The following is a 24,705-nucleotide window of genomic DNA, read 5'->3' on the forward strand; positions in this document are numbered from 1 at the left end:
AGCGGTTACGTGTGTGTGTGTCGCCGTTACGTGCTGCCCCTTCGACCGCATTCAGTTGCCGATTTTACTACGTGACGTCGTGGGCTGATGGAAAAGAAGAAAAATGGGGTTGGCTCGGTGCTGACGGACGACTGGGAGTCGGACTTGGCGGCAATCATCGAGAAAACCAACCAGAACCTCAACTTGTTGCGAAAGATTGGCGAGAAGCGCGAAGAACCCAAACTGACGTCGGGGCTGCTGTCTCGGACGCGATCCAGTCCGTTGATGATGAATTCCAATGCAAATGACTATCGAGCCACAGCAGAGTACGTGTTAGACACGACACAACACAAAATACTCCACTGTACCGTCGTTGTACTGGATAGGTCGTCGTCGTCGATCAGCAAGTGGAAGAAAGTTCTGGACGAATCCACCACGATGAAGCGGCACATTGCCACGAAGATCCTCGTAAAGCCATATACATGTCATAACCAGTCAGACATGCTTACAAACTTGCTTGCCAACTAGGATTCAACCAAGACAAAGTCTGATGCAGCGAGGGGGGCATGGGACGCCACGACGTTGACAAACCACGACGGGCAACGAGAGGTAAAGATAGAACACTCCTCCAAGTATACATGTGTTGAAGAATGTGCTTGTCGTAGACTACAAAGCCAACATCGTTTCAGCCACTTGTGCCTATGGACGACGTAAGAAAGAGGTAAATACACTGTGCACTTGGACGCTTTATCTTATGATAACCTTGTCTAGCCTCGAAGTAGACATTGCCGCTCGCGCCAAGACGATTGAAAACATGGTGAACGACCAACGTTTGGACTTCAAACGGCTTGCATCCGAGTGTGCGGCGTCGAGAACCAAGACGGACGAGATTGTCCAAATGGTAATCTCAACGCGTTTCGAATCGCATGTTGCCCTTATCCTGACTATCAACCTATCCATGTGTACAGATTGACACCAAGATGCAACGACTGGAAGCGTTTGAGATGGATGCGACCAAGGCGTTAGAGTCGCTGCCACGAGTGGAAACCCAAACCATCGCGTTGCTCAAGTGGAAAGGGATGGTCGAATACGACATGCAATCTGCCACGTAATAAGCAAGATGTTGTGACAACGTTGTGGTTTAACATGAGCAAGTAGGTTGAAATTGGACTCGGTCGTGTCGGCGCAAGACAAGTGGACACGGCTTGAACGTCAAGTGTCGGACATCGAGCTCAAGTTGCAACGACTGCCAACCATGGATGATCTCGTCGAGACATTGACCAAACGTGTCCAAGAACTCGAGCGGCAAGTGTCGAAGACTAATGCAGGTAGGTTACTTGTGATATACGTTTGCCTACGATACATACGGGCTGAAGTTTGAGCAATTATGCGTCCGACAGATGGACATGGGATAGCACATGCGGTGAAAGTGGCCGTGAACAAAGCTATGCAAACAATGGACGACCGCGTGACCAAGCGAATCGACGATGCGACCACCATGCACGACACGAAAACCGCCAGTTTCGTCAAGGTATGGCAAAGGGCATAATCAATTCGAACGACAGTCCATCTTGACCTATAACAATGAATCATGTAGACATTGAACAGCCAGCGGGAACATGCTGAAAAGTCGATGCAGTTTGCATTGGATGCAAGCATAAGCGACATCCACGTGGAAATCGATCAAGTCACGAAACGAATGGAGACTCGTGTCCATGATTTGCACGTTTCCAATGACACCCGCGTAACTGCACTGACCAAGCGCATCGCGGCAGTGGAAGTCGCCATCGCAGACGTCGACAGCAACCCCACCTCTGACATCACCGACGAGCAACATCGAAAGCTCCAGACTCGGTTGGATTCGTGTGTGACCAAGCAACAAGTGGGGGCGGTGGTAGCTGAACATATCGAGTCGTCGGTAGGTCTTCGGCGAATGGAAACGTCGCTGGCCAAAACTCAACAAGACCATGACCGCAAATGGACCGAGGTGCGCCAAGAGCTGTCAACCACGCAGGACGACCTGGCTCGAGTCCATGGGACGATTGCCTCGATACAGTCGGCGATACACAAGACGTCAAGTGTCGAGAACCAAGTGCTCCGAGCCAAGTTGCTCCAATCTGTGACCGAGTTGGACGAGCTGCACCAAGTTAAACATGACATGACTGCACATTTCGACCGACGCAGCAAAGAGCACGACGCGGCGGTGGCGGCGTTAACCGCGCAAGTCGCCGCCGCTGACAAGAAGCGCGAGGACGACGTGGCCACATTGACCAAGGCGTTGACGGAGAAATCTGTCCAGGTCGCATCGACCCAAGGGAAACTTACGGGGCTGCAGGAGTGCTGGAACCGCGACGTTGAGCAAATGCAATCAACGAGAGCCAGCATGCTCAAGGCGCAACGAGAGAGCGCCGACATGCGGACGGCGTTGCAAAAGTGTCAGGGGGATGTGGCCCGTCAGAACGTTGAGAAACAGCATCTCGTCGACGCCATTCGAAGACTCACAAGTCAATGGACAACGGCACGAGATGAAGCGGTGCAGGCAAAGGGCACATTGCACCAAGCCACGCAACAACACACTGGACGAGTGCGTCTGTTAGAGTCGACTATTGCCAAACTTCAGGTGGTGCACGCCTCGACGATGCTGAGAGACGCAACTGTGTCGTCCAGTGCATCACGGGAAGTCGCTCGGCTTACGAGCGACTTGGCATCTACGCAAGTGGAATTACAGTCAGTGCAAGAAGAACTACAGGAAGTGTCGGCATCCAAGTTAAAAGTGGAGGCGCAGTTGAACACATGCTTGCTGCAGATGCAATCGGGTAATCGGCAGGATGAAATCGGTCGTGCAGCTCAAGCAGCACGACAGGTCGCCTTGGACAACGCCCAGAAAAAAATGAAAGAGCTCATGACGAGAGAACACGACGTAGCGACAGCTGTCGAAGCCCTATTGACCACGTTGAACATGACTCGGACTCCAGCGGTGGAACCTTCGACGATGGTGGATACCCTGCAATTGATTCAAAACACAGTGAGAGAGTGGCATACACAGAAACTCGTTGGTGCGGACAACGCTGCCATGGACAAGCTACAACGCTTAGTGGACGCGAATCAAGTGGAGTTGACTGCGCAGCAAGTGGCGTGGGAGGGCAAGCTTCAGGCATATGCAGGCCAGTTACAGGCGGTGTTGGACCAAAAGGCCGACGTCGAGGCCGACTTGGCCCAACTCAAAAAGCAACTGGAGCTCGAATTGGCTCGACAACAACAAGTTGAAGTTGACGCGGCGGCGGCGATCGAAGCGCATATCGCCACAGAACGACAACTGCAAGACAAAGTATTCGAGCTGGAAGCCATGGTAGCCGCAATTACAAGTCAAAAGACTTCGATGGAGTCCAACTTGACGGCGCTTCAAGCCACACATATGAACGCTACTCGTGATGCCCGAGGTACCAGCGACAGTGTGATTGCCTCGTTGAAACAAAAGTTGAAAGACGCTCAAGCCAAGCACGACGATGCGACGCAGCAGGCAGCGGCGTTGGAAGCCAAGCTAAAGGGCCTGCAAGACTCGAATAAAACGTTGACAGATGAGTACAACTCTGTATGCCACGTCCTGGACCAGTGCAATGTCGCCCTGAATGCTACCGAGGAGGACGTGAAGACTTTGCAGTTGCAGTTGACCCAAGCTCAATACCAGGTGCAAGAGCGCGAAGCCAAGTTACAAACGGCTCTGGCAAAGATTGACTGTGTGACCGAGGACAAGGACAGGGCAGAGTCGACGTTGCTGCAATTGCAAACTGAACTAGCGACAGTCCAGCATGCTCAAGTGGACGCAGCCAAGACGGACCAATCTCAACTGGACCAAGTACGAGCCAAGGTGGACGTCCTCGTACAGGAGAAACAGGCAGTGGAAGCCAAATTGTTGTTAGTCGCAGCACGTGAAGAGGCCTTGCACGAGGAGCGAGCGCAGTTGAAATTGCAAAGTGATGCACGGGAGCTAGAAGTGCAAAGTCAAGTCAAAACTCTCACGGACGCATTGAAGGCGGAGCAGGACGCGACGGCAACCCGAGAGGTGGAACTGAACGCATTGATCGAGCATATTACCATCACAACCCCTTCCAGCAACCATACCGTCAAGTCGAATGGCGACGGCAATTCTGTAGCGACCCTCAAAGCAGCCATTGATAACGTCCTAGAAGCGACGGTGGTAAAGACACAAACCCTAGACGCTGTCGTACAGTTGCTTCACAAGTGTGTGGCGCACGACGACAACGACGGGCCAACTACAGTTACGTCATTCGTGTTGGCCAACTTACCCGAATTGCAGCCGGTGTTGTGCCAGATTAAATCGCTCCATGTGGAAAAAACTCAAACGACTGCCCGGGTACGAGAACTCGTGGGGGAACTGCAAACCCGGGACCAAGAACAAGAGCAGCTGCAGCTTGAAGTGGACGCCCAACGAGCGACCATCGCGGCCTTGCAACATGCTAAAGACATGATGGAGACCAACTCGGCAGTGTCCATCCAAGACTTGGAAGCTACCAAGGCTCAGTGGAAAGAAAGCGACATCCTTCATCAAGCCACGATCAAAACCCTCACTGCAGACTACGACAAGGTCGTTTGTCGCGAAAAGCTTGTGCGGGAACAGCTGGAATCGCTAGTGCAGAAATGCCAAAGCGAGCTGGATGCCATGCAAGCCAACACCATTGATGACCTCGAAGAGAAAGTGGCCTGCTTGGAAGCTGACATCCAGCGCTACGCGACGGACCTAGTTCAACATGAAGCCGCTCAAGCCAAGACGATGGCTGACATAGATAAGGAGCAAGAGGGCATGCAGCGTCTTCAACGAGACTTGGCCATGTTGAGAAACCAATTGAGCATGGCGCCATCGGTGTTGTATCACATCAATCACATGCACGGAGCCATCACGGCACCAGGGAACAGTGCCGTCGGTCGAGACCGAGCACGCATTGCGACGATGCAAAGCCAGCTCGCGGCCGAAGTCGAAGTGACCGCGTTGCAATTGACATTGAAGGGCCTAGACATTTCCTACGTGGTCAATTCCATCCAGCGATTGCCACAATTGGCTGAACGGTTGGCCCAGCTGTCTGTCACGATAAACAACACGACGGTGGTACGACGATGCGAATGGCGGGGGAACAATATACAAACTGCGGCTGACCTGTCGGCCCCTTCCAGGGGGAATGATTCACTACTCGGACGGATCGAGGCATCGCATGCAAATGAAACAACGAAGAGCGAAGCGACGGCATTGGCGTCAAATATCAATTCCGAGTCTGCAAACCAGTTGGCTTCACATGCCTTGCATGGTTTGTATGGTCGCACAGCGGTTGTTAATGAGGTCGTCACATCAGCCTTGCGTCAATATGACGGTGACGAAGAAGTTCCCTCCAATCCAGACAACTTTGACGACGATTATGACGAGTCAGTGTCTTCCATGGAAGCATCAGTCGACAACGATCGGCTGGGCATTCAAAGCAGCGGTGACGGACGGCGCAGCCCTCGCACCTCCTCCAAGGACGGGCACGAGTCTGTCGACATTCGCAGCGATTTGGCACCAATGACCCTCATGGATACATCTGCGTACTTGCAACTTGACCAGAGGGTCCTTGCACAACACCATGAAGACGACTCCCATGCAAAAGTACCCAACGCAGGGAACTTGCAGACAGAATCCATCGCTGTAAAGCAGGCTATTTCAGAGTCGCAGCCGAACGCCGAAGATGTGGCGACATCCAAACAACACGATAACGGTGACGATGACGGCAATGAGGATGAGGTTGGGTCCAGTGCACATGATGACGGTGACGAAGGACAACAGTCGCGTGCGTCCATGGATGTATCGATGGACGACATGATTGCATCAAGTACCATCCTCGAGTCGTCGAATGAAAGACGTGCAGAACGTGTGGAAGACGAAGGCGCACATGTGCTTGGTTCTTATGAGGGCAACATGGGGAATTCAGTCGAAGCACTACAAGTGAAAGGTGGACAGAACCGCCCTCCGACAGGAGTCGAGAAGGAACTCCAAGCAATACACGGAGCGACGACATTGCATGCGACTGAAGAAACGGCACCAGGGGACAGCCCTATGAGTGCGCGAGCAGCAAGTCCACACAACAGTGGTGGCGATATCGAGTCCAACCCAGACGACGACCAAGTTGGAGATGATTCAGTCGCAGGATGGGTTGAAAGTGAACGGCCGAGTTCACATCGAATGGACACATCGTGGCCAGCCTCATCGACCCCACCAAGTATACACGGTGTTGATCAAGTAGAAGACGATTTCGAATCGACCAACAGAAAAGTCGACACCGTTCCCGTTCTAAACCAGAGTGCTTCTTCAAGTCTCTTCGAAAAAGATGCGACCTCATCGTCGCTGTCGAGTGCTAGCTCAGCTCCAGCGCCAGCATTGTCCCCGTTAGCCCTCCGACACAACTTCGACGATGATGTAGATTTGGACATTGTCCAAGGATTGATGCTGGAGAAAATGCAGCAACATTCTGCCGACCAACATTTTGGACACGACGATTCTTTCGACGACAGTTTTGATGCACCTGCGTCGCCAGTACATGGTTCGAGCTCCCGTCATGACGACAGTAGTGTCGAACAAAACTCAGATGGTGAAGAAGCGTTGTCTGAAGCCTTTGGCCGAGACAAAGTTGCTGTACCGCCTGAGCCATTCCATGGGCGCGGGGCCCCAGATGACACCACCGAAAGTGTCGAGATGAGCCGACTCCCGCGTGAAAATATCATCGTTTCTCATTACGAGGTTGTGGACCAAGTTCAACTTTCCGCGGACGAGCAGGACGATGGATCATACGTCGATGAGATGGACGAGTCCTTGAATGAATCGTCTCTTGATCAATCAACCGAAACCTTGAAGCCACGACTTGGCCACGAGGTTTCGCCCCAGCACCCACCACATCTTGGACGCCATGATTCCCAAGAAAGGACAGAGTCAAATGACCAAGCGATACACAAATTACATCCTTCAACCGGTTCGAAGGATGGTAGTGTTGACCAGTTGGTCCAGGACAAGCCAAGGGCAGCGAACGACACTGATGCGATGCGTGGACAAAACGACAGCGAGGACAACAGTGGAGAAGTCCTCTTGTCTGACGGCGAATCTGAAGCGTCGATGGATGCATCTATCGACGAAGTGTCACCGAGGCGAGTGGGGGCCATGACAAAAGTGCACAATGACACACCTGGGGCTGCAATAACTTTTCAAGTGTCTCCAATCGAAAGCAGCGACAACAACATCGGAACACCCTTGGCAACAACCTCGCAGTTATTGCCAATATCGGGCACGGCAACAGCGCCAACTTCTTCCGCTCAAGAGCGTCCGGCATTGCCGAGTCAAACCAACGATACGGACGTAGCTGGCGTGGATGTTAAAGTGCAAAGTCGGTATCCGTCCGATGCAAAGGAGTTCCTGGATTCCCATGAAGTCTCGTTCGACGATTCAAAGGACGACCGTGCGATAGTGTCCAAAGTGCAAACTGTACATGGTGACGAAGGAGACTACCTGACATCTGATGACAAAGACATATCGGGAGATGTGAACCAGGACCTGGACGTGTCCCAAAGCATGTCGATTCAACCAATCGTCCCCCCAATCCATGCCGTTGAAGGAACTGGTCCAGAGCTTGGACACGGAGAATTCTTCACCGGCACGGATGAAGCCAAGGCGAAAGCGGCTGTCGTATCAAAGCTGAAGGCTGACGCCACGGACTTGGAGGATGTGGAACGACTTCTGACAGAGCAATCTCAAACTGCAACTGCCACCTCGAAGGATGACACGGGCTTTGACAACTCGTTTGATGCATCGTTTGACGACGATGCTGGACATGACGACGAAACCCACCAGTCCGAGGACGAAGATTTATCCGATTTCGAAGATGGCGATCATGTTGGGGGCGAAGTATATGAGATCGACACCAAGGCAACACATGTCGGCGGTCAGGGTGGCCCATTGAAGTCCCTCCTTGGCGATTCAGGTCACGTAGCGGTGGAACTTCAGATCGCGGCGACGACTTTACTCGAACCAAACGCTCCATTGGGTGGTAGTGTACACCACCACGATAGCGGGGAAGAAGTCGACTCAGATGTCGGCGAATGTGACGAGGACATGGAGCAGTCAGGCGAAGAGTCACGCAGTCGCGACTTGGAGTCGCCCCCACGACTTACATCAAGCAGTGATTCACATCCCGTTGCCCTTCACGAAGCAGGGAGATTTGTCCAAGGATCAGTTGAATTGCATTCGACAACGGCAATCAATGGCAAGCCAAGTCGACTCCATGCGGACGACGTTGATTTGGACGACGTCGCACGACTGATGGTCGAACAAGGTCAACTTGGAACCGCCAGACAATCCAAAACGCGAGGGGCGTCGTTGGGTCCTCTGGACGACGGAGAATTATCTGGTCCTGACGAGGACGATGGATCTGTGACAACCGATGCGTCTGAACGAGGCGAAGAGTTTGCATCCCATCCGGTGGATCCATCTGCCGTTGGACGTGCGGACTCGGCAGCAATAGCCACCCGGAATGATCACAGCATCCACTCGTTGTCCTCTGCTGTTGTCGACACATTTCACAGCAACCACGTGACCACGTCCGACCATTCCCCGCTGAGTGGCGACAGCGACGAGCTGGGCAGCTCTACTCAGAGCATCTTGTCATGTCGAGAAGTACGCCTTTCTGCACAGAGTATTCCCTCGTTCGGATTCAACCAACCAGGTCAGCACACCAAACCAAATATCACATTATCCGGCGACGCACTGTCGATTCATGTACCAAGCCCCGTGGACGACAAAGATGGCGATATCTTACAAGACAGCTTTAGCGATCAGGACGAATCTGTCGACTTATCGAGGGGCGAGGACGGTATATTGTCTGGAAAAAACGATAGCAGTCTCCACACGTCCAGTCCCCTAGCAGCTGCAGACCTGAACCAAGGAGGCAAGACTCCAACGTCGCTTCATGGAGAGGCTCCATTGGATTCATTGCGTTCCCAGACGTTCAGTTTTCAAACCGGCTTGTCTTCCAGAGACGTTGACACGGACGAAGTGGAGCGACGGATGATGGACAAAACCCAATACTCGGCACGAGCATTCGGCGATGCAAGCGAGTTGAAAGGCAGTGCGCCGGACGACGACGTAGCATCCGCGGACGAAGAGTTATCGGACCCTGACGACGATGGCGAGTCACCCGATACCGTTGGTACATACGATGTTCATGGTGGTAAAGCGCTTGTCACACAAAAAGCTGGTGATCATGCTCGCGTATTATCACACAATTCCACTCAAAGTGGTCCAGTCGATCCTCGTTCGTCTGCCAACGCAATGGAATCACTTGGCCTTGATGATCACAGCGACGACGACGACAATGACGACGAAGATGAACATCATGTGATGTTGGATAATACATCCGATAATACTGGACACGGAGTCACTGCTTCACGAGCCCACCAATTTGGCCTTTCGCTCAATGATCAAGATGATTTGGACGCTTTATCAGACGACGACGACATCGTGGATAGTTCTCCCGACGGTCGGGATCCAACGCAGGCGGGTGTGGGTGAAAGGGTCGAAGACCGAGCAATCACGGCGTCGGACGTCCGTCGTCCTGAGACCGATGAAATACAAAGAGACAACCTTCCGTCTGTCACCGTGGAACCGTCGAAGGAGCTGTCGCCAGGCAAATCGCCGCCTCGGTTGTCGCCAAAGTTGGCTCCACTCGACAAAATGTCGTGGCGTGGCCTGCCCCGTATCGCGTCCGACTTGGCTCACTTGGAGCACTTAACATTGAATGGATCGCCGCCTCTGGCGTCAGTTCCCGGCCGTGATGATGATGATTTTGACGAAGTGAGTGGTCCAGATGACAGCGTCGAAGGATCCGTTGACGATAACAGTCACGAAAACGACCATGAGGAACGCAACCAAAACGATGTCAACGAGGATGGCAACGACGATGATGCATTGCCTTCATTTGGTGATGCTGTGCCACCGCACCCTTCGGTCGTCACATTGTCCACGGCAGGGCTACAGTACGTAGCCACGAGTGACATGCTTCTTCCGCACGACAACGATGGATTGGAGAATTCGCTGGATTTGGAACATAGTTTCGACGCCAGCGACGACGACATGGACGACGTCACCCAGCACTCGATGGACAACGTGTCCGATGGGGACGAGATTCACCACGGAGCAGCTCAAGTAGACCTCCCATCACGACGTTACGACGCGGCGTTGGATGTGTCCTCGGATGGCGATGCTATGGAACGTAGCCGTGACGATAGTAGTGCCGACGACACGAGCCCATCAAAACCAATGTCAATATCCTTGAGTCAGCGCCTCATTCAAGCCAAACTGCGCACGTTGGAACCAAAACCAGATTTGACCCAACGAATAGAATACACCGAGCACGACAGTCCGTCGTGCTCGGTGGAAGGTTCCATGGAATTAAGCCACGAGCTCGAGCCTGTAGACGCAACGAGTGATGACGAAAACGAGGACAGAGATGACGAGAGCGAAAACGATGTGGTGACTCAAACACCACGGACATCAGTCGATTCAAATCTTCGGGACCAAACACTCGTACCGACTGACATTCCCTCGACGATCCCCACAAGGCATGCACACGATGACGACGACGCTGAAGTTGAGGAACTCATGCGCGGCCATATTTCGGGTTCAACCGTCAAACAAGCCTATGGTGTGACTGGGATGACCCCTGTGGTATCAAGTGGAATGACATCATCACCCTGGATGCAAAACGCATCTACCCTCTCTACGCAATCCCAGAGAGACCCGTACAGCGCCGTGAATGGTCGAGATGATCTGGAGGATTCGAACGACGACTACGAAAGCTACGTCACACAAGCAACAAGCGGCAATAAAATTGTATCGTCTGACTTGGCCACATCCCATGTAAACAACGAAAGTGACGATATGGAGGCTCTCATGCATGAGAATTTGTCGACCATTGCGTTCAAAGCCCATGGAACTCAAGGGGCGGCGTCCCCATCGATATCGCTGGGTCCTGCTTCATCCATTTCTCAGGATGGAGTAAAGAACAACGACAAAACCCTCTCACACGACTTATCACACGACGGAAATGTCCCAACTGGCCATGTTCGCACAACAACTCCATCGACCACAAGCCACACAAGCGATGACGAGGACGAGGTGGAGGCACTCATGCGTGGTCACATCCCGACCCCAGCCGCCAAAGCGCAACGAACGATGGGGAGACTAGAAGCTGCTCAGTCGCTTACTCGGGATGCCTTGACACTCCCCGCGAGTCGACAGAATACTCCGTATAGAAACGCGGACGAAGGGGTAGACCTAGACGAGTCACAAGATGACGTGGCTTCGGACCATGCGAGTGATGACAGTGGTCCAAGTCCGTTGAAAAAGCTACCAAACGGCAATGTCGCCATGCCCACTGGAAAACGGCCCTTGTCTGCACTACGATCCCTGCCGCAATCAAAACTGTCACCATTGCAACCCCTGTCCAAATTGCCTCTTCCGAGTGTAGTGTCATCTCTCGGGCGGCGGAACTTCGCCGACGACGAGTCGTTGGATAACGACGAACAACCACTCGGACCCAAAGTCATCATTCACAGCAACTTTGACGACGATGAGGACGAGTTTGGTGCGAGTGCAAGCGACCACTCAATAGTTGTTGCCAACCAGTCCATGGAAGCTGCCGACAACCTGTCGCCACCGCTGTCACCACATGCAATCACCACCACACCATCTGGTCATGATGTGCAAATCCTTGAAGGAACAGTTTCGCCCCAGTTGGAACTACACAGAACGACCCCAAGCTCACCCCCCACCTCCCCAATCCCACAAACCAATGCGTACGTCACATCTGACAGGATTTCAACGGCGACCACCGCAGCCCCATCCTCACCACCGCGGTCTCCTTCGCGCCGACACGGCACCACAGACGACGACGACGACGGCGCGTACTCCGACTCGTTTGAGTTTGAAGAGTCTGTAGCATCCGATGAGGAAACGTCATAATCACATCATGGAGCGTATAGTACTATCACCCGATTGTTGACCGTTTTCCTGGCAAAGTAATTCGGTCCCAAAGAGTTGCATACGTCCTCCTCCAATGCTAGGGAGGGGAAATACGAATGGTTACGTTGGTTTCAGATCGTTTCATGGTTTTGTCAGCAAGGGATATAATTAGGCGTCGCGAGCGGTGAAACACCAACGCACAGCTCAAAACCCTTGGTTGTGGAGTCGTTGCATGAGCATGTCGTCGGTGTATCCGCGAAAGGACAAGACGGGCAAGGCGGCGGAAGAAGATGCCGTCCGCTGTACGTTTGTGAACGACGACGTCAAGAACCGAGAGCTGCGAGCCAAGTTTAAGTACACCAACAATTGGGTGTCCACGTCCAAGTATACGATTGTGAGGTCCGTTCTAGTAGACAAGTGCAAACTCGAGTGGGGGAATTGATGGGCTCATTCATGTATTGTAGCTTTGTGCCCAAGACGCTGTTCGAGTTCTTTCGGGTGATTGCCAACATGTACTTTTTGTTCATTTCGATCATCCAGGTAACCCCACGAACCGTACCGAATGGTTGGTCGAATTCATCAAGCGCATGTGGATAGTTGGCGTCGGACTGGTCGCCCACGAACAAGTATACGACGGCGGGACCGTTATTGATTGTGCTGATCGTGTCCATGATCAAGCAAGCAATTGAAGACAAGAAGCGCCATGACGCCGACGGCATTCAAAACTGCCGCATCTGCCACGTACTACTTTCATACTGTAAGCAGATTTGGCTCATACGTGGTCGTGCTGTAGGTGCTGGGGTCCGACGGGTCGATCCAAGACAAGCCATGGCAACATGTCGAAGTGGGTGACATTTTGTTCTTGAAGGACAAGGACGAGATGCCCGCGGACGTGCTGATCTTGGCCACGTCGGAAGAAGAAGGGCGGTGCTTTGTGGAGACGTGCAACTTGGACGGGGAGACCAACTTGAAGCGCCGGACAGCGTGCGAACCCATCGCGAAACTCATTGGGTTCCGAGCGCTCAACGACGTACACAATCAAGAATTCATCCCTATATGAAGTCATCACCTCTCATTGTTGTTTGCTCTTCTTAATGTAGCCTGTGATCGACGAAGCAAAGCACAAGCAATCGTGTGTGGCTTTTCGTGGGTCGGTCGAATACGAGCAGCCGAACAACCGCTTGTACAATTTCACGGGGGTGGTTAAAGCGGAGGCGTTGGCGGATGCCGCGCCCATCGGTCCGACCAACATCATCTTGCGGGGGTGTAGCATCCGCAGCTGTTCGTACATCTTTGGGGTCGTGCTGTTTGCAGGGAGAGAGTCGAAGCTCATGCAAAACGCGCGCGCGACGCCGTCCAAGCAGAGCAACGTGTACAAGAAAGTCAATCGGTGCATCATTTTGATCTTCCTCACCCAGGTACAATCATTCTTTGTCTTTGTTGATGTTAAAGGCAAAGTGTACATAACGTATAACTAGGCCGTGTTATGTGTGATCAGCGCCTTGTCGTTCAACGCGTGGGTGAAGCGCAACTTGGAGCTCCGCGACTGGTACATTCCGTTCATCAAAACCGACTCGACGGCGTTCTTTACGTTTTTGATTCTGTACAACAACTTGGTACCGATTTCGCTGTACGTGTCCCTGGACATGGTCAAGGTAATAACAGCCCCATTCCCCTTTCTGAAACGTATTCGGCAGCTAACCGAGTAATGAATAGGTCGCACAAGCGAAGAACATTTCGACCGACCCAGAAATGTGCCACGAAGGTTTTTACGCGATCGCGCGCACGTCCGACTTGAACGAAGACTTGGGGCAGATCGAGTACATTTTCAGCGACAAGACTGGCACATTGACGCAAAACATCATGGAGTTCCGCAAGTGCTCCATCGGCGGCGTCATCTATGGCTACGGGTCGACGGAAATCGCCAAAGCCGTGGCGAGTTTGGCCAAACAAAACCAACCGCCCACAGAATCGACCATAGCGTCGGCGGTGGAATACGGTCCTGGTCCAGCCGCCGACTTGAACGACGCGCAGATTTTCCTCGACAAAACCATTCACTTTGACGACCCCCGCCTCATCAGTGAGATTTCCACCGGCGGGCCCAACGCCGCGCGCATCGACGAATTCCTGACGCTCTTGGCCGTGTGCCATACGGTGATCCCAGAGACCAACGGCACGACCGGCGTCACAACGTACAGGGCGTCGTCGCCGGACGAAGAAGCCCTGGTGAAGGCGGCACGATGCCTCGGGTACACCCCCCACATATGAACACGTGGTTGTCGTTTTGGAACAACTGAGATGTGACACTGTCAGGTACAAACTGGTGGCCCCCGCGCCGTTGGTGCAAGTGGAAGTATCGCTCAAGGCCAAGCCGTCCACGATGCAAACGTTTACGATCCTCAACGTGAACGAATTCAACTCGACGCGCAAACGCATGTCCACGGTGGTGCAATTCGCGGACGGCCGCATCGTCGTGTACTGCAAGGGCGCAGACAATGTCATCATACCACGGTGCAAACTCGACAGCTCGTCGGCGCAGCTGGACGAACACCTCAAAGCGTTCGCGTCCGAAGGACTGCGCACGCTTGTGCTGGCCAAGCGGGAGCTCAGTGAAGCCGATTACGAAGCATGGAACAAAGTGTACCAGGCGGCGGCGACGTCGTTGACCGATCGGGACAACCTGTTGGACGCGGCCGCGGAAGGGCTCGAAGTGAACATGGACATTGTCGGCGCCACGGCCATCGAAGACAAGTTGCAAGTGGGGGTGCCCAACACTATTCACAGCCTCGCGCAAGCAGGGATCAAGATCTGGGTGCTCACTGGGGACAAGGAAGAGACCGCCGTGAACATTGGCCACGCGTGCCGCCTCTTAAACGACGGCATGCAGCTGCTGTTTATCAACCGCGAAAGCCTCGCGGAATTGACCGAGCAGGTTGTCTAGGTGCTTTTTGTCTTGGTCTCACAACTTGGGTAGCTCGAGTACTTGTACAACATGGACAGCATTCAATCGCATTACAAGGATAAGACCATTGCCGACAACATTGCCATCGTTTGCGATGGCAAAGCGTTGGTGCACTTTTTTCCGTCCAAAGCGTTGACCGTCGACGAAAAGGTCGTGGCGAAGGAACTTCGTCGGAAACTGCTCGTCGTCGCCAGCGTGTGCAAAGCGCTCATTGCCTGTCGCGTGTCCCCCGCCCAAAAAGCAGATATTGTCAACATGGTAATTATAATCGCTATTGGACATGGATTCTGGGAAAAACAACTCATGCTGAATAGGTTCGATACCATTCCCACAACAAACCGATTACGTTGGCCATCGGCGACGGCGCGAACGACGTCAACATGATCCAGTCGGCACATGTGGGCATTGGCATTTGTGGCCAGGAAGGCGTGCAAGCTGTGAACGCCAGCGACTACGCCATCGCTCAATTCCGGTACGAATACGCTTGATTCTTTGATTGATCATGATGAACGATGACGATGAGTTGACGATGGCGGTAGGTTCCTTCAACGGCTGCTGTTGGTGCACGGCCGATCCAACTACAAACGCATTGCCAAAGTCATCTTGTATTCGTTCTACAAGAACATGTCGCTCGTGATCGTGCTGTTCCTGTACAACTTTTACAACGGGCAGAGCGGCACGTCGCTGTTTGAGAGCTTTGTGATGGCGGGGTGGAACTTTTTCCTGGCGCTGCCGATCATTGCGATCGGCATCTTTGACGAAGACGTGAGCCCGGAGCAAGCGATGGCGTTCCCTCCGCTGTATTTGTCTGGTCAGCGCAACGAAGACTTGAACATCAAGTACTTTTCGTGGTGGATCTTCAACGCGTTCTACCATGCGTTTATCAGCTTCTTCTTGCCCGTGTACATTGTCCGGGGGTTTACCACGGAAGCGTTTCACGTGCAAGGGACGACCATTTACTCGGGACTGCTCATGACCATGAACCTCAAAGTGATCTTTGAAACGCTGTCGTGGACGATGTTTAGCTACGCGTTCGTCGTGTTTTCGTTCCTGCTCTTCTTCTTCTTCTTGGCTGTGTATCCTGTCGTGCCAGGGCTTGGCAACGACATGATTGGCGTCCCTACGTCCATGCTGTCGACGTACGTTCAGTCGTCGTCTCCTTGGCGTCCCTGTGTTGACATGGCGTTGACTGACTAGGGCGCTGTATTGGCTCGTCTTCTTCTTGATTCCCGCGGCCTGCATGTTGATCGACATCAGCATTAAATAGTACGTAGTACCCTTGCGTTTTCGTTTTCCCTCTGACGTGAATACGTAGTTGGGTGAAAAACTATCGACCCACGGAGGCCGATATTCTGCGTGAGCGTGGGTTGCTACAAAAGAACCAGCTCAAGATTGTCGACATGACAACCAATGGCGCGGTCACTTACTCGCACCCGCGGTCTATGGAGGAACAACGACAGGATGAAAAGGCTGGCGTGAAGAACTTGGACATGACAGGATACACTGGATTTGCATTTTCGGCCCCCGAAGACAAAGTCGTGAGTGACGTCGACTCCAAGGAAGCCGTGCGCGAAATTGCCACCATGCGCGTGGACCACTTCAACTTCACGGGCGAAACGGACGCAGAAGCCGAGCGTCGCCACGGTCTTGGTTCGTTTCACGGCGAAAAACGAGTGAGCAGCCATGCAGGAGTGAACTCGATCCTCGGCAGTCTTCCTCTGGCGGAGCTAATGGAAGGCGCTGGCGGCGTAGCAGCGAAGACCCCCAGCGTGTCGTCCCCGCCGTAGCACTAGCAAGCACGTTCCCTCACCTACAATAGATATTTGAATATGACATCTCACGATTTCGTCCCGCGGGTTTTTAAATGTGTCGACGAATCAGCAATCGTTCCGACCCTCCCGTCGGTCTGATCAGCATCCAATTTTCAATTTGCAACCTCAAGGACACAGCAGATCCAACATGTTTCGTAAGATTGTGTGCACCAAGCTCTCGACAGACTTCCGGGCAGCGACAGAGATAGTGACCATCCCGAGGTCGTCCTTGACGGTAGCCCCGGGCACAGTCCTAATCAAGAACGTCGTCGTGGGTATCAATGCATCTGACATCAACTACACGAACGGAAAGTACAACCCTGGGGTCCAACCGCCATTCGACTGCGGCTTTGAAGGCGGTATGTGTGTGTGTCCCCGACGACGGACACTGATTGTGTCTGTGTCACCACTTTCTTATGTCATGTAGTTGGACATGTTGAGGAAGTTGGGGCCGGGGTGAAACACTTGAGGAAGGGCGACGCGGTCGTGTATACTCGTACGTACGACGTCATCCTTGTCGATTCCTCTTCTGACATTCAACAGTATACGGCGCATTTGCCGAGTACATTGTCGTGCCGATCAAATTTGTGAGCAAGGTGCCATTTGCCACGACCGCGATCCTTCCCTTGAACGTGTGCGGTCTCACGGCATCCATTGCGTTGGACGTAGTGGGCGAGGTACTGTACCATGAAACTCGACTTGCTCTAACAAACCTGTGTGGTATAGATGAAATCGGGGGAAACTGTGTTGGTGACGGCGGCCGCCGGTGCCACGGGTCAATTCGCGGTGCAGTTGGCCAAATTGGCGGGCAACACTGTCGTCGGCACGTGCAGCTCGCCCGAGAAGCAAGCGTATTTGCAGTCCATTGGATGCGATCGCGCCATCGACTACACCAAGGAAGACGTTGGCGCTGTCTTGTTCAAGGAATTCCCTCGCGGCGTGGACCTTGTGTTCGAGTCGGTCGGGGGGTCCTTGCTCGAGGTTGGTCTTCCTAGCTCTCCAATATTGTGTCCTCAAAGCTCTCACCCCCTTTCAGATATGCGTGAACCACTTGGCCAAGCACGGGCGGCTGATTGTGATCGGGTCCATCTCTGGCTACTCGGACTCGTCGTCGTGGTCTGCTGCTGCCGGCGCCACCCCCCCGTTTTCCGCCACCCTCTTGAGCAAGTCGGCATCCGTGCGAGGCTTCTTCCTCAACCACTTCGCCAAGTCGCATGGGGCCGCGCACGCCCGGAAGCTCACGATTCTGGTGCACAAGCGTCTGTTGAATCCCGGCGTGGACACGGCCACATTCCGAGGCCTTGAAGGTGTCGCGGATGCCATCGAGTACCTCTACGCGCGCAAGAACATTGGCAAACTTGTTGTGCACTTGGCAGACCCTACTTCTTCATCCAGTGACCACATGACCCTCCCTCGTGCATCGCTATGATCGAGTCCAGGCCTCGTTACAGTACTATTATACTTTGCTTTGCGACATAATAATATATTAATACTGAAAAAACATGAATCCACCATATATATATATATATATAGTGGATTCGGTACAGATTTCCAGACCCTGTCGAATCGAATCCCGCCGCCGAATCGAATCGCTAATGTAATTTTGAGTGGTTTTGATTGGCTCTTACAGAAAGGAGGACAAGTATATTCAACCAATCAGAAATCCAGCGTGAAATAATATTGATTAGAAAACCATGCGAACTTTTTGGAATTTTATTGCAAAATTCACAGTATAACGTTATGACAAACCTCGTCTTAAACATCAACGTATGATATTAATTGGACGCCGTTTTCGGTTTTTTATTCGACGCGACGATTTTCTCCCGCAACTTGGCAAAACTAAAGTCCGACTTGAACCCGTCGTCGAGGTTGCTGGGAATGTCACTGGCCTCAACTGTCTTGACCATCGTGATGAGGCGCCGCGCGTACTTGCTCGTGAGGCGCTCCTCCGAGTTCCCGACCACGCGCAGCTGCGGATGGGTCGGCAGGTCAGCGTCCGTGTAGTCGTACGTTGTGGGCAGCAAGTACACGACGCGGCCGCCCACGCGCAAGTTCTTGGCGGCAAACACGAGCAGGTCGCGCATCACGTCTTCGGCCGCATACGGTTGCGTGGCTGGGATGTGGTTCTCGAGCCATTCGTCGGGGATGGGGCGCGGTCCATACTTGGGTTTAATTGGTTTCTGGTCGGAGGAAACAGACGCCGGCGGCGGTGGCGGCGCGGTCGAGTTGGCCGGCGCACAGTCTCGTCTAGTGTTGTTGTGTTTATATTCTAAACTGGAGCGACATACATGGAGAATGAATGAATCGATTGACACAACCAAATGTACAGAAGAATCGAACCAATCAGATTGCCGGAAACCATCACCAACAACATTTAATTAGTGTATGACTTGAATTCGTGTGATTCCAATCAGGACAACACTTTTACAAAATTCAGTTCATAGAATCGATCAATATATTTGGCGAATCAGCACACCAACGTTCACATTTTGGGTAAAAGGACAATATTGTTGTGTGTTTATTCTACACTGCAGCGACATGGAGAATGAATCGACACACCAAATAAATGTACACAAGAACTGGCAGGATTTTAGCCAATCAGACTGCAGGAAACCATCACCAACATCGAATTAGTGTGTGCCTGAAATTAGTGTGATATACAAATCGCCATCGCCACAGGACATTGTTTTAAATACAAGGATCGATCGATAGATTTGGCGATTTTTCAATGTAGGAACTTTTGAATAGGCACAAAAAACTGAAAACGAATGAAAGAGGAGAGAGATGTAGTCGACCGACAACGTACCGGCCACTCTTGCGGGCGCCGGCACGGATGCCATAGGGAGGGTCGCATACGACCGCGTCAAAGTAGTGCGGACACCGCAGCGGCGACCGCGAGTTGTCGGCGCGGATGAGATCTGGCACCCGCAGCTTGTACTGGTCAAAGTTGGACTTGATCGTTTTGCCGGCTTTGCCATGCAAGACACGCGAGTCGATGTCCGTGCCAAAGCAAATCCCGCCAAACGTTGTGCACGGCACCAACACGCTGCCCGTGCCGACAAATGGATCGATCACAAGACTGCCTGGCTGCACCAGCGCCATGTTGCACATGATCAGCGCCATTTCCGCGTCCATGGATGTCGGGCCAATGTACTCGCGACGCTTGAGGGTCTGCGCGTCGACCTAGGAGCGTATCTCGAATATGAGCGAAAAACCCGACAACTGCAACGTGGCGTACAAGGTCCCGCGCGCCGCCGCGGCCGCGGTTCTTTTCTCCGCCGGCCAACGCTCGAAGAAAGAAGATGCGATCCGGAGTCGTTTTCTGCTGGTCCACGCCAATGTCTTCCAAGATGAGGAACGTCAACGCTGGGTTCTTCATTTCCACGGGACCTGCGAACGGCAGCACGTGGCGGAAGTTTTCGCGGCGGGCCGTTTGCTCCTCCATGCTCAACTTGAGACCGAATGCGTCGACCTGGATCTTCCAGCTCAGCGACGCGTCCGACACGACCGCGTCCTTCTCGGCGAACGCGTCCACAGACTCGACCAACGCGGCGTATGTGTGGCCATGGCCCCACACTTCGTACACACCTTTCACAAGGATGCCACGTTGAGAGAGAAACTTGGCATGGGTCTCTGAAGGAAGCTTCACATGCACAAGCGGCGAACTCAGAGGGTTCAGCTCGCGAGTGTAGCAGTCCTCGGGCTTGAGGCCTTGCATCGTGAGCAGCGCATCGAGCTCGGGAAACCGGAAGTCCTGCATGGGAAACGACTATATCAGTGCCCGAAGGTGGAACATACGATCGCATAGGAAGTGTGCTACCAAGTGACGATGGACAAAGAAAACCAAGTATTCCTTCATGTCCGACAAGGCCAGCAGGGATGGAAGCAAGGCGGCGCGGCGGTTTTGAGCCAATCGGTGTAGCCAATGAAATTCACCCAAGTATTTGATCCAATCAGAGACCGGAAACTACACCATCAATGGAATTATTTTGAACCAATCAAACACCTCCATCTGAGTGGTTCCAAACAGGTTTAGAATAGAAAACGAACGTCCCCTACGACAACGTCGACAACATTTCAATACTCGTCGTCGGCACATCATGGCCCGAGGTGACCGCAGAGAATGGACCCCACCGCCTCAAGTGGAAGCCAAGCCCCGGGGAGAAATCAACTACCACATGTACGCACCTCTGTTGTATGGCCCCATGATCCCGTTGCTCCGGATTGGCTTGCGTGGACGGCTTCCACAGAAGCAAATCGACGCTATTTTCTTGACCTCGGTCGGGCTTGCGCTCTCGCATGCAGGTTTCGTCATGTTTTCCGACTCCAGCGTGTAGGAGTTGTCCGATCTAACATAATATGACTGTGTGTGTATGCGTGGTGTCCGGAATGCTGCTGCGTGAACTCGTGTCACGATTGTGTGGAACAGAGTAGTACTTGGTACATTTGAACATGCTTGTCACATCGTACATTGGCTTGAGCTACCCATGGAAGCATGCTTCAACGACTGTTGCATAGACTGACATGAAGCGCTGCTCACTTCATGTCGTGCTAGTACATACTGGTAGCAGGGCGGGCTGGTTACACTATTCATCGGACAGATTAACTGGAAAACGTCAAATCCAATACTATGCTCTAAATGATCGGATTGGCTGGTAGTACTTCTAAACAAATAATCTATTGGCTCAAATATCAAATTTATTCCCACCGTACCTTCGTGGGAGGTTTCGAATCGTCAGGCGAAAAACCTCTTTGTTTTGATATTCCCCTTTAGGACTTGGGACTTGACATGAAAATTGTACAGTAAAGTCTTCACACATCATCCCCAAGCGTCTTCGTTCATTTTCCCCACAACAGAAATGACGGACGCCACCGCAGTTCCGCCAGTGGAGGCCCCTGCGATCACGGGAGCCAAGCAGGTATGCATCATGTGCAGCTCAACATCACGGTCTAAAGGACGCGGGGTGGTAGATTGTGCGCATCAATGACGATGGCACCAAGTTTGAGCTGGACGAGGCAGCCATCGATGAGATCCTCCACAAGGTACGCACGCATAGAGTCGCCATGACGTCGCACCAACCTGCATGTATGTAGATCGACCCGGACATGAAAGTGGCCATCATTTCCGTGGTGGGTGCATTCCGCACGGGTAAATCGTTTGTCTTGGACTTGTTTTTGCGCTACCTCAAGTACACGTCGTCGCACCCGGCGCCGGACGTGACTTCGCGCGAGTGGGCGCTCGCCTGCGGGCCGCAACTAGAAGGCAATTCGAACTTTGAGGCCACGAATGGGGAGACTGGTTTCTCATGGCGCGCCGGTCGGAAGCGTAACACGACTGGCATTTGGATGTGGAGCGACCCATTCATCCGTCAGAGCGCCACGGGCGAAGACATTGCAGTCTTCTTGATCGACACGCAGGGCATGTTCGACTCGGAGACGTCGCAGATGCTCACGGCGAGCATCTTTGGACTGAGCACGTTGTTCAGCTCATATCAAATATACAATGTCGACAAGCGCGTCCAAGAAGACAACCTCCAGCACTTGGCGCTGTTTACTGAATACGGCCGGTACGTCCTATTATCTATGACCACAACCAATATGCAGGCCTATTCAAATGTACATGTCTTCCCATGTTGACATGCTCAACTTTTGATGCTTCATACACTTCGCCCCAATTTGGGACAATATTATGTCATTTTAGTCGATATTATGTCATTTTAGTCGATTTTGTGTCATTTGAGTCGATTTTGTATCATTTTGGTCGATTTTGTGTCATTTGAGTCGATTTTTTGTCAATTTAGTCGATTTTGTGTCATTTTGGTCGATTTTGTGTCATTTTAGTTGATTTTGTGTCATTTTAGTCAATATTATGTCATTTTAGTTGATTTTAGTCAATTTTGTGTCATTTTGGTCGATATGATGTCAATTTGACTTAAATTTCGAGCACAAATGGGGTTTAAAAATGTTGGTTTATGTAGCATGGCGTTGCAAGGTTCGATCGACGAAAGCGAGAACAAGCAGATGAAGCAAGCGTCGATGCGGAGCATTGAGTCGTTTGCCCGTGTGATCTCGGACAAGCACCTCCAAGACTTGAGCGAGCTGGACGCGACCGACGTTGAAGACGACGACGGAACGGCCGACACCACTGACGATACCAACCACGTCGACGACGTTCCCGTGATTCGGCCGTTCCAACACTTGGACTTTCTCGTGCGCGACTGGCAAGACTTTAAGCGGTCGGCCACCCTCGCCGACAAGCATGCCGACATGAAGGCGTATGCGTCGGAGGTGCTGAGTACCCGCAAGCAGCAGGACCTGGCGGACACGCGCGAGCAGATCCACTCTTGCTTTGCGTCGATTCGATGCGTACTGCTGTCGCATCCGGGGCACGCTGTGACGGACCTCGAGTACGACGGCAGCATTGACGAGATTGACGGGCGGTTCCTGGAGCTGCTGACGTCGTACTTGAACACGTTGTTTGGGCCCGAGTCGCTCGAGCCCAAGACTATCCATGGGGTCGCGGTCACGTCGCGCGAACTGCTTGTGTTTATCAAATCGTACGCGGCGCTGTTCAAAGAAGCGACCATCTTCCCGGAAGCCAAGACGTTGCTGGAAGCGACGGCGGAAGCCAACAATGCCAACATGAAAGACCGCGCTTTGGCCAAGTACAAGGCGGAGATGCAAAAGAAGGTGGGGCCCCGATGCAGCTACGTCCAACCGCATCACTTGACGGAACACCACCGGCTGTGCCTCTTGGGCAGCATGACGGTCTTTGACATGGGCGCGAAAATGGGGTATGTATCTCTTATTGTGCACCCAAATTTAGACTTGAGAGAGTCTTTTCGCCAAATAGGTTTCGACTCTATTGGATGATGCTATTTAATCTTGTACACACAAAGATTAGTATATACTTTCTCTGTTCCAGGTTACTGCCGACATTTCAAAATTCGCATGTTGGCGACATTTGCATTTCATTGGCTGTAATTCTTCAATTTCTATCGAACATTTATGACATTTCATTGGCTTACAATTGCTTTAAGCGCTGATTATAAACCAATCTTTTGCGAAAATTCATGCAATTCCCAAAGTATCATTCACCCCCAAATTGAGTGAGGGCTCGATTGTCTGTGTCAAAGTAAATGTCGGCAGTAACCTGGAACAGAGAAAGTATATATATGGTTTTGCCCCATGCCGAGGGGTGAAACGTGTTTGGATTGGCAGAAATTCGATATGGCGTGATTTGATTGGCTCTGGCGGTTCGTGAATCGATTGTCCTAACACATTCGACAGTTTCGAATCGATTGGACAATATATCACATTTGACGTGGAAAACGTGGTGGGAATAGACGCCACTCGGCCATCCTCAAGGTGCGCCAGCAGCTGGCCGACGAGATTGTCGCCGAGCACGCGCGCTACGTTGAAGTGAATGCTGAACGAGACCCGTACAAGAACATTGAGTTTTACTTGGTGCCGGCGACGGTGGCGTTGGTCCTGTTTGTAGTGCGCGTAGTGCAAGATCTGTTGTGTTTTGAAGACTTTGGCTACGATATTCCCGTCTACGATTGCAAGTACGTGGACACATATGTGACAGAGGGTGTGTGTGTGACAGAGGGTGTGTAGGCACGTGAGTGTCACGTTGTCGCATTTGTACTGGGCGATCATCACGTTTATGTGCATTGTCACACTGGCCACGGGCACTTTGATGGCGGATCGGCTCAAGGCGGTCGTGACGGTGGCCAAGGCGGCGTTTCTGGACCAATCGGCCAAGCCCAAAACCGACTAACAAGGCGAATCGAATGTTGATGTAGATTTTGCACAGATTGTCGTTGATATTCCCCCAATACAAAGTAGTCGTGCATGGATATATAGTATATCCATGGATACTGGTAGTATTTCGGATG

At 52.4% G+C, this 24,705-nt stretch overlaps 6 protein-coding genes across 10 annotated transcripts; 5 read left to right on the top strand and 1 right to left on the bottom strand.

The window, feature by feature from the left end:
* Positions 1 to 63: 63 nt before the first annotated feature.
* Positions 64 to 12,062, top strand: H257_15581 (hypothetical protein). Its single transcript, XM_009843738.1, has 9 exons — positions 64 to 305; positions 366 to 447; positions 508 to 588; positions 645 to 700; positions 751 to 880; positions 948 to 1,087; positions 1,138 to 1,307; positions 1,380 to 1,510; positions 1,577 to 12,062. The coding sequence occupies exons 1-9, from the start codon at positions 88 to 90 to the stop codon at positions 12,029 to 12,031; spliced, it is 11,463 nt and encodes a 3,820-aa protein (XP_009842040.1). The 5' UTR covers positions 64 to 87; the 3' UTR covers positions 12,032 to 12,062.
* Positions 12,063 to 12,207: 145 nt separating this feature from the next.
* Positions 12,208 to 16,844, top strand: H257_15582 (hypothetical protein). Of its 5 annotated transcripts, XM_009843743.1 has the most exons (13): positions 12,208 to 12,430; positions 12,496 to 12,571; positions 12,629 to 12,772; positions 12,825 to 13,061; positions 13,132 to 13,449; positions 13,510 to 13,686; positions 13,748 to 14,280; positions 14,345 to 14,963; positions 15,006 to 15,251; positions 15,308 to 15,465; positions 15,533 to 16,132; positions 16,191 to 16,259; positions 16,309 to 16,844. In XM_009843743.1, exons 1-13 carry the CDS (start codon positions 12,264 to 12,266, stop codon positions 16,778 to 16,780), a joined length of 3,816 nt encoding a protein of 1,271 aa, XP_009842045.1. In that variant the 5' UTR covers positions 12,208 to 12,263; the 3' UTR covers positions 16,781 to 16,844. The 5 variants fall into 5 exon arrangements, with proteins under 5 accessions (XP_009842045.1, XP_009842044.1, XP_009842041.1 ...); XM_009843742.1 differs by having other exon boundaries at positions 15,308 to 16,132; XM_009843739.1 differs by having other exon boundaries at positions 15,533 to 16,259.
* Positions 16,845 to 16,929: 85 nt separating this feature from the next.
* On the top strand, positions 16,930 to 18,316 carry H257_15583 (hypothetical protein). The gene is made up of 5 exons (XM_009843744.1): positions 16,930 to 17,163; positions 17,232 to 17,300; positions 17,348 to 17,481; positions 17,531 to 17,785; positions 17,841 to 18,316. Exons 1-5 carry the CDS (start codon positions 16,953 to 16,955, stop codon positions 18,231 to 18,233), a joined length of 1,062 nt encoding a protein of 353 aa, XP_009842046.1. The 5' UTR covers positions 16,930 to 16,952; the 3' UTR covers positions 18,234 to 18,316.
* Positions 18,317 to 18,540: 224 nt separating this feature from the next.
* H257_15584 (hypothetical protein) lies at positions 18,541 to 20,713 on the bottom strand. The gene is made up of 4 exons (XM_009843745.1): positions 20,625 to 20,713; positions 20,043 to 20,558; positions 19,611 to 19,987; positions 18,541 to 19,051 (listed from the first exon to the last, which is right to left on the bottom strand). The coding sequence occupies exons 1-4, from the start codon at positions 20,661 to 20,663 to the stop codon at positions 18,580 to 18,582; spliced, it is 1,404 nt and encodes a 467-aa protein (XP_009842047.1). The 5' UTR covers positions 20,664 to 20,713; the 3' UTR covers positions 18,541 to 18,579.
* Positions 20,714 to 20,904: 191 nt separating this feature from the next.
* On the top strand, positions 20,905 to 21,141 carry H257_15585 (hypothetical protein; the record flags this gene model as incomplete). The annotated part of the gene is made up of 1 exon (XM_009843746.1): positions 20,905 to 21,141. The coding sequence occupies one exon, from the start codon at positions 20,905 to 20,907 to the stop codon at positions 21,139 to 21,141; it is 237 nt and encodes a 78-aa protein (XP_009842048.1).
* Positions 21,142 to 21,609: 468 nt separating this feature from the next.
* H257_15586 (hypothetical protein) lies at positions 21,610 to 24,703 on the top strand. The gene is made up of 6 exons (XM_009843747.1): positions 21,610 to 21,723; positions 21,776 to 21,847; positions 21,899 to 22,371; positions 22,783 to 23,598; positions 24,151 to 24,372; positions 24,425 to 24,703. Exons 1-6 carry the CDS (start codon positions 21,664 to 21,666, stop codon positions 24,585 to 24,587), a joined length of 1,806 nt encoding a protein of 601 aa, XP_009842049.1. The 5' UTR covers positions 21,610 to 21,663; the 3' UTR covers positions 24,588 to 24,703.
* Positions 24,704 to 24,705: the final 2 nt, after the last annotated feature.

This window comes from Aphanomyces astaci (assembly GCF_000520075.1).
Source record: "Aphanomyces astaci strain APO3 unplaced genomic scaffold supercont1.72, whole genome shotgun sequence".
In the NCBI taxonomy this organism is placed as follows: domain Eukaryota; phylum Oomycota; class Saprolegniomycetes; order Saprolegniales; family Verrucalvaceae; genus Aphanomyces; species Aphanomyces astaci.

What these genes read in the sequence shown, in the direction of transcription:
- H257_15581 (XM_009843738.1), top strand. Translation starts at nt 88, where the DNA reads ATGGAAAAGAAGAAAAATGGGGTTGGCTCGGTGCTGACGGACGACTGG. An exon ending in ATGGACGACGTAAGAAAGAG is followed by an intron (nt 701 to 750) that starts GTAAATACACTG and finishes AACCTTGTCTAG; the next exon opens with CCTCGAAGTAGACATTGCCG. An exon ending in TACGACATGCAATCTGCCAC is followed by an intron (nt 1,088 to 1,137) that starts GTAATAAGCAAG and finishes ATGAGCAAGTAG; the next exon opens with GTTGAAATTGGACTCGGTCG.
- H257_15583 (XM_009843744.1), top strand. Translation starts at nt 16,953, where the DNA reads ATGTTTCGTAAGATTGTGTGCACCAAGCTCTCGACAGACTTCCGGGCA. An exon ending in CGACTGCGGCTTTGAAGGCG is followed by an intron (nt 17,164 to 17,231) that starts GTATGTGTGTGT and finishes TATGTCATGTAG; the next exon opens with TTGGACATGTTGAGGAAGTT. An exon ending in CGTTGGACGTAGTGGGCGAG is followed by an intron (nt 17,482 to 17,530) that starts GTACTGTACCAT and finishes TGTGTGGTATAG; the next exon opens with ATGAAATCGGGGGAAACTGT.
- H257_15582 (XM_009843743.1), top strand. Translation starts at nt 12,264, where the DNA reads ATGAGCATGTCGTCGGTGTATCCGCGAAAGGACAAGACGGGCAAGGCG. An exon ending in TCGCGGAATTGACCGAGCAG is followed by an intron (nt 14,964 to 15,005) that starts GTTGTCTAGGTG and finishes CAACTTGGGTAG; the next exon opens with CTCGAGTACTTGTACAACAT. An exon ending in TACGCCATCGCTCAATTCCG is followed by an intron (nt 15,466 to 15,532) that starts GTACGAATACGC and finishes CGATGGCGGTAG; the next exon opens with GTTCCTTCAACGGCTGCTGT.
- H257_15586 (XM_009843747.1), top strand. Translation starts at nt 21,664, where the DNA reads ATGACGGACGCCACCGCAGTTCCGCCAGTGGAGGCCCCTGCGATCACG. An exon ending in TCGATGAGATCCTCCACAAG is followed by an intron (nt 21,848 to 21,898) that starts GTACGCACGCAT and finishes GCATGTATGTAG; the next exon opens with ATCGACCCGGACATGAAAGT. An exon ending in CTGTTTACTGAATACGGCCG is followed by an intron (nt 22,372 to 22,782) that starts GTACGTCCTATT and finishes TGGTTTATGTAG; the next exon opens with CATGGCGTTGCAAGGTTCGA.
- H257_15584 (XM_009843745.1), bottom strand. Translation starts at nt 20,663, where the DNA reads ATGAAGGAATACTTGGTTTTCTTTGTCCATCGTCACTTG. An exon ending in TCTTTGTCCATCGTCACTTG is followed by an intron (nt 20,559 to 20,624) that starts GTAGCACACTTC and finishes TTTCCCATGCAG; the next exon opens with GACTTCCGGTTTCCCGAGCT. An exon ending in GCGGCGGCGCGCGGGACCTT is followed by an intron (nt 19,988 to 20,042) that starts GTACGCCACGTT and finishes ATACGCTCCTAG; the next exon opens with GTCGACGCGCAGACCCTCAA.